The 11,202-nt window shown below is 42.6% G+C and overlaps 2 protein-coding genes across 2 annotated transcripts; one reads left to right on the top strand and one right to left on the bottom strand.

The window, feature by feature from the left end:
• Positions 1–337: 337 nt before the first annotated feature.
• On the bottom strand, positions 338–5,649 carry LOC100843302 (suppressor of mec-8 and unc-52 protein homolog 2). The gene is made up of 11 exons (XM_003577841.4): positions 5,314–5,649; positions 4,437–4,586; positions 4,287–4,336; positions 3,775–3,889; positions 3,207–3,255; positions 3,015–3,104; positions 2,568–2,639; positions 2,369–2,492; positions 1,542–1,894; positions 946–1,332; positions 338–787 (listed from the first exon to the last, which is right to left on the bottom strand). Exons 1-11 carry the CDS (start codon positions 5,370–5,372, stop codon positions 518–520), a joined length of 1,719 nt encoding a protein of 572 aa, XP_003577889.1. The 5' UTR covers positions 5,373–5,649; the 3' UTR covers positions 338–517.
• Positions 5,650–6,759: 1,110 nt separating this feature from the next.
• LOC112272435 (NAC domain-containing protein 26-like) lies at positions 6,760–10,129 on the top strand. Its single transcript, XM_024463175.1, has 3 exons — positions 6,760–7,195; positions 7,740–8,008; positions 8,989–10,129. Exons 1-3 carry the CDS (start codon positions 6,880–6,882, stop codon positions 9,973–9,975), a joined length of 1,572 nt encoding a protein of 523 aa, XP_024318943.1. The 5' UTR covers positions 6,760–6,879; the 3' UTR covers positions 9,976–10,129.
• Positions 10,130–11,202: the final 1,073 nt, after the last annotated feature.

Genomic DNA, 11,202 nt, shown 5'->3' on the forward strand with positions numbered 1-11,202 from the left:
GGGATACCGGTGTACATACAGCTTGTTGCTAGTGGGCCGTTAAAGGCTTCTCACTTCATGGGCCGTCAAAGGCTTCTTATTCATGGGCTGTAGCTCCTCAAAATTCCCTAAAAAAAACATGGGCTGTAAAAACTGGGGATAAGCAATTTTTTCCCTCTCTCCAAAATAGTACAGCACTCAAAACTTATGATTAAGGTTCTTAAAAATTACAGCCATGAGTAATAAAATATTTGACCCTCTATGAAAAATAGTGCGAGTAAGTATTTGTGATTGAATATTTTTCTTCCTTCCAGGTAATCCTACGGTATACTTTTTTCATCACTTGTAGTTCAGGCTCTACAACAAATGAGATGGAAGACAGCTTCAATAACAGAGATAAATTACCAATGCATTCATAAACAACATTGAGCTAGCTTACAAATCGATCACCAGTGTTTCAGCTCAAAAGAAAAGGCATGGCCATTTTACAATTCTGACAGGATAGACCGAAAACTAAGGGGGCAGCAACTGGTGAAGATCAAGCGCGTTGTTTCTTCACGCTAGGCAGATCATCGTCATAGTGTCCTTCGCCCCCGTCCTTGTCCCCCTTCTTCCTCGCCAGGATCTTGTTGATCTTGTGGAGGTCGTTGTTGAGCTTCTGGTCCTTGTTCTGCTTCCTCGTCTTCCTGCCGTCCTGCATCTTCACCCCGAACTGGAACGCCGCCTTCGGCATGGCTTCCTTCTGGTCGTTGTATTTCGCCCACTCCTCTTCCGTCTCAAAGTCCCACCGGTGAAGACGGCCCTTCGCCTGAACAGGGATTGCCACAGTTAGAATGGAGTATGGGCTCAAGTGAAAAATCATACACATAGATTACAGTTATACATGTGAAATGTGATGCTCATCCAAACCCATGTTTCATAGGCCTGTAACTGCAACGGAATTTCACACACATAAACATCGCTTACCCGTCCACCCATGTCCATCTTCGACAAATCATCTTCATCATCACTCCCTGCAATCTCTTGATTATAACCCTGATAACCAGGATAACACTCGGAGTAACTATCTGAAATAAAATTAGGGTCCTTCTCCCGTGCATCTTTTTCCCTTAGCTGCTTAAGCCTGTCATCGTCACGTTTGAAAACAGAACCTAGACCCTTATCCTTGTCTGCTTGAGTCATCAACCTTGGATCCTGGGGTATGTCTGGGTCAGCTAATACATCATATCCCAGAGCACCCTGTTGCATGTACTGTTCCGGATAAGCCAGCTGCTGTTCAGCATACTGATAGCCTGGCCACTCGCCTTGATATCCAGCAGCAGCCATTTGGGCTTGAATAGCATCATAACCACCCTACCATCACAGGAGATAAACTATCAGTAGAGCTGAGTTGAAGGAAAAAGACATGTTTTTCCCCCAAAATGCTATAAGAGCAAGTTTTGTAGCACAACACAAATGTGAACCAGAAAAACATTTACTCTTATTCTAAACATTGAGAGTGCATAATTGTATTTTACATATATTAAAAAAAAACTGCTGTTGCAGAACATCAATAAAATTACCACTTGTTGCCAAGCTTGAGCAGGTTCAGATGGTTGAATAGGACCATACACAGGTTCAGTCAAATGTGACTGATTCTGATGGTTATGTGGGGACTCATCCATATCTTCAGAGATGGGGCTATGACTCAGTTCCTTGTTAGGAATAGTGTAGTCAACTCCATCTCCAACAAATATGTCGTCATCATCTGCCCTAGCAATAGGGGCAGGCTGTTTCTCCTTTTCTTTGAAGTTACTCTTTCGTGGGGGTGGAGGTGGTAGCATTTCCTTGTCTAAATGGTGTTTAGGAGCAGAACCATTAGTTTGGGGAGGTCTTACTCCCTCATTGTAGTCGCTGCCTGCCAAATTATTCTTTCCTGCAATATATAAACACAATAATATGTCTAAGTTCAACAGGTAAAACTAGCGCTGAAGCTGATGAAAAAGTAAAGAAATTATAATCACATCATAGCTAACAAATAATTTAAGCCAGTTGATTAATTTGCGCGAACAACAATATCAAGATAGTATGATGGATATATAGCATAGAACCATTAACTACTGCTATCACTAAATCAGTATTGAACAAAGGCAAAACATGACAGAAGCACCAGAAGCTAAAACTTGAAAGAATTTTAGAAAAACAATTGAACTCAAATTGAACCATCTTGACAAAGTATTTATCTATGTTTCTATGTCACTTCGAATATAGACACTCCTTGTATATCCAAACAAACCACTTCAGTGTGTTATCTCACGTCTTAATCAAGAAAGATTTCCTGTTCTTACTTTCTCACTATAACACCTTCTAGTTCTTCTATGATATTTCACCTTCATCTGCAAGCACATACCTTTTGCATCCCTCTCTTTTTTCTTCTTCTTCAAGACCTTCCCTGATGATCCAAGTCTAAGGTATGACATAATTTTCGCAATCCTGTCAAGTACAGAACCATCCACGCTGACAGTAACCATTTCCTGCAGAAGCAAGATGGCTGTTTGAGAAGAAAAAGGAGGTTACAAGAAACAGCAACACAGTTATTGTCACAATACCTCTGGAACAGGGCAATCAGCTTTGCTCCTGTGAAGAGTTGTTGGAATATCATTGGTAATAAGTCCATCCTCCTGGTTGGAACAAGGAAATCTATTAACCACACATCACAATAACCGCAACACAAATAAAATGAAGATAACATAAGAATAATATCATTTACATGCTAGCACACGGGAAAAGCTAAAGGATCAATAGCAACATGTAATCATTTTGGCATGACAGCAGTATTATGCCAACTTTCCAAACTGCATTGAGGTATTGCGCATACTAATGCATACATAATAATTAAGTCTACTGTATAAGTTCTGATCTATAAAGCAAAACAGAGAAGGGTTATAGTTCACACTATATGACAGTTTTGTCTACAACTAGGGACTATGTAATCACCACCATTGCATAATTCAGCACAGGAAAGCACTAAAGACGAGAAGTTTTAAAGAAAATACCATATTGTAAATAAATGCCATCCGACCAGGAAGAAACATCTCATTTGCCTTCGGCGTGCTCTGTGACTTTACGATGGATTGGTAGACAGACTGCGATCAATGAAGAATGGGAATTAATGTGCTTTTATTTTATATAATCCAAAGGTTATGCAGAAAACAAGCCATCATTGATAAACCAAAAATGGATCATGCCTTTGCAATTGCAGTGCGGAATGAGATTGCCCGGTCCTCTTTTGTTTCCCTGCAAAAGGGAAGTGGAAAATAATGTAGAAATGCTCCCAACATACTGAGGCACACAGATAGTTTGTAAGGTTATACTTGAGTAGGGCTCCCCCATACGGTTCCGTACAAAATATCTTGTCTCATTATAACACAAGGTGGTGCTGGTGACTGCTGACAATGATGTACAGGAAATAATATTCAGCTGAGAAGATACTGCACAGCTACTCCAAATGAGGTTGAAAACTAAAATCGACACACGTAAACATCAACTAGCAAACCCACAAACTCAACTGTACATAACAGCTTCAAGAAAATACGCTGGTAAAGCTATGAAGAGCCATAGCAGTGCCCTAGTGGAATCAACTTAGTGCTTATTAATTCAGTTGTTTTACAAGTGACAATCATGCAAGTGACAGCACTTTTGTTGGCATATTTATAGGATCCTAAATTCACACTACATCTGACTATTTTGTAACCCCAATAGTTTAGATGAAAAAAAGTAGGTATGGTGCTAAATCTACACAGTGATGCCAAGTACCTAGCCTTTGCATCCTTCCCGTCCTCTGCATCAGGCTTCTTGTCAATTTCACTTCGCACTTTGTTTAGTAGAGCAAAATCCAACCCTTTGACCAAATGAGTATGCTCCAAATCACCTATTAAAAGCACAAATTGGAATGAATGACAATTCCAAAGGTAAAAGATGAGCATCAGAGATCTAAGTTAATTATCGACGACGACACATCATGTTGCCTTTATGTGTCTCAGATCTAGATTACAAGGTGGGTGGGGTGGGGTTGGGGAGGGGGTGGGGACTGCATATTACTGATTGACCAGATCAATGGTTAAGTAGATGCTCTTTATACTTCATTCAGGAAAAAAAAATCTTCTGAAACTCTGACAGGTTTACAGACATAAGGCAATTCCGACAAGCAACCTGCTTCCCATTTTATACACCTCACACATGTAACAGCGCAAGACAAAACATACACACGAAAGGACAGGCAAAAGTTATTTTGCTCAAAAATAAATAAATATGATAACACTACCAACCTCCAAGATATTTGCTTTTCTCGATTGAGATCTTCTGGGCATCCGCTAGCCTGTAAAGCAAGCAATTGCAGGATTTGAATTATTGAAGAACATGTGATAAACTGAGCAGAGAATGGAAGTGCCAGACATGTGAATCATGCGACGGGTTACCTCAAATCTGCTCCAGGAGCTCCAGGAGGTGCCACAGCATGAAACGAACCAAGCTCTGTAGGTTCATAGTCTGGGTTCTGATCTTCACGGCGCTCCTTAGCACGATCTCGGTACCTGGGCGTCTCTGGTTCTTCCTTTTTGTTCTCCTCTCTTCATGGGAAAATCAAAAGATAATTAGATTTGCTGAAGCCTGCGAGACTTAACAGCAGGAAAGGTACACCGGAGGTAGTTGAAGCAAGCATCTACTTCATCATGACCACTTTGTGTTTTTACATGATCGGTACATAAAGTGTCCGAGTTATGCTGACTGTGACGGCATGACTACCACGGATCCAGGTAGCAGTGACTATTGACCACAACCCCCAAAACTGCGTTGAAGAGTACGCATCATACAGATATGCTGGACTCCCTGGATTCAGAGCTTTATCTACTCAAAACGTGGTTCCGCTTCTGCGTCAGCCAATGTCAAATTTATACTAGGAGATTACGGCAGACAAGATTACTCGGTTATTACAGGCACACATATAATGGCAGGCAGATATCCGATACCAGAACCATCGCAGCAATGAAGTCCGGCGCATTGCAGCCGCTCAACTAGGTGATTATAAAGGTTAAGCTGTGCAAAAAAAAACGATAGCTCCCAGCCCCTCATTCCACCTCATGATACAAAAACACCACTAACGATACTATCCATCCAAGCCTGCAACTTTCTACGACACCTCTTCCACACCAATGGCACGCACCAGGAAATACCACAGAAGCATAAAACATGAATTCCTCATTATAAGTTCAACCAACCGTATTGGGTATACTGCGAGGAAGGAATCGAGAACAGAAAAGGTAACTGAAGGTAGGCGGGGCGGGCGGGGGGACTCACTTCCGGCGCGCCATCTTCTCCTTGTAGTTGCTCTTCTTCTTCGTGGCCGTCGTCGACATCTTGCCCGGTCAGGAGGCTTGCGCCCCTGGAAGGGAGAACCAACCAAAGCCGGCGAATCACGGCCGGAACCCTAGCGCCGGCGGAAAGAAAAAAGCGGGATGGGGTTTAGCGAGGTTGGTGGTTGGGTACCCAGGGGTTTGTGCCACTGGAGTTTATGCTGCGCTAGGGGGGGCGTTAGACGGCGGACTGGAGCTCCGGCGGCGGCGGCGGCGGTCGGCCGGGTCGGGGCTGGAGCTGGAGACTATGGAGGGAATCAAGACGCGTGTTTTGGGTTGGGTTCAGTTCGGTAAAGAGGCCAACTGCATCGGTGCATCCAACGGTGCTCAATTTTTTGCCTGACTCTTTGAGACTTTTTGGTCGTAATATATGATTTTTGAAAATGATTTATATTTGTAGTTCGAATTTATATATTTTTATTTTTCAGTAGATTAATAGATGTGTGTTTTCATCATGTAAAAAATTATTTTGTCATATAAATATTGTTACCTTAGAACAATTTTCGGAAACAAAATAGAACCCATGAAACGTCACGCGGCCCTACCTCGAAAAATCGTAGAATATTTTTTTATTTTACAACTTTAAAAATAAAACAATGGTAGTAGAAGCGATTGATAGAAACACAAGAACATGTACAAATGAAAGATAAAAAATGTAAATCATTGACGTCTCTACCTCTAGTCTTCACATCTTGATTTTCATTCATGTCGTTGGAGAAGACCGAACTTACACAAGGCCGGAATAGTGTCAGAGGTTTTGTAGATACCACGAGAGTGAGGACCCGAGATCGTCGAACCCAATATGGCCGAAGGAGACACCCCCCCCCTTCTAGAAGGCACGTTGTTGAACCATTGTTTCGTACCAGAAACCACCAAAGAGGATCTAGAGGTAGCAAAAAGAAGGATCAATGAAACCTTAGAACTAGATCAAACTCGACGCTAGAACGAAGGCCAAAGCACCAAACTAAAATCGATAAATCCGCTAAAACAAGAGCGCCAATTCATATATGTGCGACAAACAGCACACCTTAGGCTCCTCTCTCTATCACAAAAATCCCACAAAGACAATGATAGAACCAAGAGGAAATTTCATTTTAGACCCTCACTTCATAGGAAGGGTAGAAACAGAAAAAAATAAACTAAAACTACACATGTCCAACAAGGCCCAATAGCTTTCCTCCCAGCTGTGCCCAAATGAGCTGCTGCCCGGGTCCAACTGCGGCCCATCATGACAACGACGATGATGGTAACGTCGGAAGAAACCAAGAAGCTTGCGGTCCATCCGTACAACTCAATCCGTACGACAACAAGTAACTAACCCTATGCCGAACTTTATTACAACTCTCTCTCCTGAGAGCTCTCGCGTCATTACCACCAGTTAATTAACGGATTAACCCCTGCCTCTCTAGCTTCCTTCCATATACAATTCTCTAGCTAGCTACTCCTTGCCATAAACCGAACCCATCGCCAAATCCCAGAATCAATCTTCTTCTTCTTCTTCTTCTTCTCCATGGTACATCTCGAGGAGGTTCATGAGGTTACCGGCGCCGGCACTGCCGGCGGCCATGATGATGATGATGAACATCGGCAGCTGACCGTCGCCGTCAATGGCGGAAGCGGCAAGAAGAAGAAGAAGATGCTGATGAAGAAGGAGAAGCATGAGGTGGTGCCGCAGCTGCGGTTCCCGCCGGGGTTCCGGTTCGAGCCGACGGACATGGAGCTGCTGGAGGTGTTCCTCCGCCGCAAGATTGACGGACGGAAGCTGCCTCTTGAAGTCATCTTCTTCGATGTCCCCATCCTCAACTGGGAACCCCACAAGCTCGTCGGTACGTAAGCCCAGATGATCAGCTTAGTTAATCCAATATGTCCTAATTAATCTTATCAGCTAGCTAGCCAGGATGATCTCCAATTTTATTTTATTTTTAATTTTTGTTTTGAGGGGTACGTCACGTACCACTAAAAGAATAGCGCCGGTTAATTCTGGAATAATCCAGAGAAATGTGACACCCATGTCATTTTAAATTTTAATTGTAAGAGATGCACGATTGCAATCCGAGAACATCTCTCGTAGATGCATATATTAATTTTTCGTAAGTTTAGGCACCAGAATGTGACCTTCGGGGCTGAACTCTTGTGTGCAGCCAGCAGCATACCTTGCTGGATTGATCTCTAAATTAAGTGAGACAGATTGATCTGTACATGTATACCCAACAACTTGGTTCCTTTTTTTTTTGCTGAGTTTTAATTTCTGGACCGATGAGTTTGTTGATTCTAGACAATTAATGCATGTTTGTATTGAATTAGTTCATGCATGCTGATCGAACAAATTCATTAATGACAGTCGGTTTTGATTTGACGTCAAATGTGTAGAGGCACGAAAGGCATATGGGGTGGACAGGTGGTACTTCTTCACCAAGAGGGAGCCGTGCCTGACGAACAAGGAAGGCGATCCTCGGCGAAAGTTGAACGACGTGGTTGGGGTGTCGGCGGGTTGGAAGAGCTCAGGGAAGACAGAGGAGTTCTTCCGGGGCCCGTCGGGGCAGCTCGTCGGGACCAGGAAGCTCCTCGTCTACTATATAGGAGGTGAGGCCGACAAGTGGACCATGCATGAGTACATCTTGGCTGATTGCAAAGACCAGGTACATATACTTACACACGTGGACCCCTTTTTGAAAATAAAATAGGCGCACGTACGTGCATATATTTTGCTTGTCTACGGACATCTCGTTTCAAAAATAAAACTTGGAAGTTCATGCCTTGATCAGTTTAAAATAGCGCGCTATTTCCTCACTATAGCGTCGCTATAGCATATCTGAAGACCCGACGCTACGTTTAAGCAATTTTCCTCGCTATGCCGCTATTTTTGATATTAATTAGCATGCTAAATGACGCTAAACGCTATATGCTATAGCATCGCTAAATATTATAGCGTCCAAAATTCAAATAGTACCACGTCGGTCTAAAGACCATGTTCAAAATCTCCCACTCTTAGTCTCTCAGACCTAACCACTTCCACAATGAGGGCGGAGGCAGCAAATCCGCACAACTCGTGACCGGCGGTGGCGACGACTCCTTCCTCCAACTCACAACAGACCGCCTTTCCTCCAGCTTGCGACCAGAGGCGTCACCTCCAGTGCTTCAATTATGTCTCGTATCTTTTGTTTATGTCATGGATTCGGTCTTCGAAATAATTGGAGAACTTTTTAGTATGTTGTTATGCTGAAACATTTAATTTTAGGCTAAATTTGATTCATTTTTTTGCAAAACGCTATTTGAAATAGCGCGCGCTATAGCACGCTATAGCATCTGGATGAGACCGGCGCTAAATGCCATAGCGCGCTATTTAAAAACATGATGATCGATGTGAAAGGAAAATTGAAATTGTGCTGATCAGTATTTTGCTTATACAGTACTCCTACTAATTTCCTTGGTTTTCAAATGATTATTCGTATAGCATATATGTCTTGCTAATTAGTTAGGCCCGAATATCCATCCATACACGTGTAGTGCAATTGATCATCAATCGGTCTACGTGTAACATATATATGAGCTTAATCGATCAATATATTGTCTCTACATGATTGTAATTAACACAGCTTTTTTTAATTAATGGCTGCAGATGGATCAGTTCGTTCTATGCACGATCCAAGAAAAGAAATACATTGACGCTAATTGTAAGAGACGTAAGAGGATATCAGATGGTAGCAAGGAGCCGTCGACGAGGAAGAAGAAAACTGCAGCCACCACCTCTCAGCAGCCGGAGCAGGCCACAGAGCATGAAGAGACCTCAGTTTACTCAGATGAGCATCATCTATCTTTGCAGGAAGAACACCTCATGACACCACTGCCATTGTTGGAGCACGGGCAACATCACCACCAATCCTTGCAAGAAGAACACGCCATGACGTTATATGAGCCGATTACTGCTACCCATGGCACTGACCTACACGAAGGATACCTAGATGGAGATCACCATAATTACAATGTCGATGTCGATACGGAAGAGCAAACATTAGCATACAACGATGGATTCTTTGAGACACCATTGATGATGATGCCCCAACAACATGTCTACCAAGCTTCAGTAGAAGAGATGGAGTTACAGACAACATATGGCTTGAACCAATCCACCATTCTATTCAACTATCAGTACGCGAGTGAACATCAGCTCAACAATGCCATGGACCCGGTCGTCTACGCAAATGACAATCAGGGGCAGCAGTTGACGATATGTGATGATTACACAAGTCAAATCTCCTCACAAGTAGTCAATACCATGGAGTGTGCTAATTGCCATGATCATCATCAGCTCTGTCAGCAACCCACAGCACAGGGGTATTACCAGAAAACAGGAACTTTAGAAGATATTTTGGGATGCCCTCTGCGACCAGGCTCGCTTGACACAAGCCCGGACACCGTGTTCGAAGGACCGGAGCCGCTTTCTTATGCAGCACCTGGTGACGATGCTGAAGGTGACCTAAGTAATGACTGTTTTGGTGATAACCTAGTTGACAACAATGGTTGCAACGATGCAACAATGGCGTTGTTGCCAGATGAGGAGGGCAATATGGGGACGAATGGCGGCAGAGAGTGGATGATGTGGTGAGTGTGGGTACTATCCGGTGTTGTTTTTTGTGTGGGCCTTGATGTCATTGATCCATGGGTATGTTGCCCCTTTTGGATTTTGGATTATTTACAAGAACAAACAATTTATATATATTTTGCTACTTATTTACGTGAGTGTCGCTTCTTTTTTTACCTTGTACTACAGGGATCTTTTTATTTATCTTGTAACTATTTGGTCATCTGCATCCGCATCTCTTGCATGTGACGCAATTAATGCAAAGCTTATTGTTCACGTTGTGGAGAGAACACAAGTATATATACAATTGTGATAACATAGCAAAAGTACTCTGCTTACTGTTTGGAAGGGAAAGCTTCTGCTGCTCCCCTGTTCCTCCCGAGCTTCTCTGTACTTACTGTTTGGAAGGGAAGTTCCCTCGTACTTCACCTAGATTACAGATTACACAATTTGTGCTGATATGGATGTGACTACCTAATGTCATTGCTAGATCTGAATGTACTGGATGGATGCAGAGGGCGGGGTCCCCCTCTTTTTCTAAATAATAATAATAATAATAATAATAATAACTACTGAATGTACCGATATGAGTGATATGCATGTACGGCTGCTCCAAATTTGGCATGTCTATGTATGTGAATTTTTCAGTACGTTTTGGGGAATTTTTTTTAGAAACACACTACGTAGTTGACGGGTTGGCTGGTTCTCGCATGTCTATGCATGTGAAATTTTGAGTACGTTTTGGGGGAATTTTGTGCGTACGTATTTGTGCTGCTCCAAATTCTGCCCATGCCAGTGTGCGTATGTACGTACTTGCCGCTCTCATGTCATTGCTCTCTTTCGATGTTTCAAGTTTACTAAGTAGGTCATCAATTCTGTGCAAAAGAAGGGGAAGAGATTGCATTATCAATTAAACAAATCACAAACAAAACTAGGGGCATTACAGACTTTGCACAACTCTAGACGGAAAAAAAGAGTGTTTTTCACGGATTAAAAAATTGTTATTTCTACCACGTAAAAATGTTTCTTCCGATGTACAAATATTGTACTTTAAAACAATTTTTGGGAAAAAAAAAGAATCCGTGAACGGCCTCCTTTAAAAAGTCGCAATGATTTTTTTTCCTTAAGATTAATGTCGATGAGGATAGATAACACGTCGTCAGTGCAAAAAGCTTGCGGAGGAAGAAACCATCAGACGGCTGTCCCATCCGTACAACTCTATCCGTACGACAACAAGTAACTAACCCGATA

This window comes from Brachypodium distachyon, chromosome 4 (genome assembly GCF_000005505.3).
Source record: "Brachypodium distachyon strain Bd21 chromosome 4, Brachypodium_distachyon_v3.0, whole genome shotgun sequence".
Taxonomy (NCBI): domain Eukaryota; kingdom Viridiplantae; phylum Streptophyta; class Magnoliopsida; order Poales; family Poaceae; genus Brachypodium; species Brachypodium distachyon.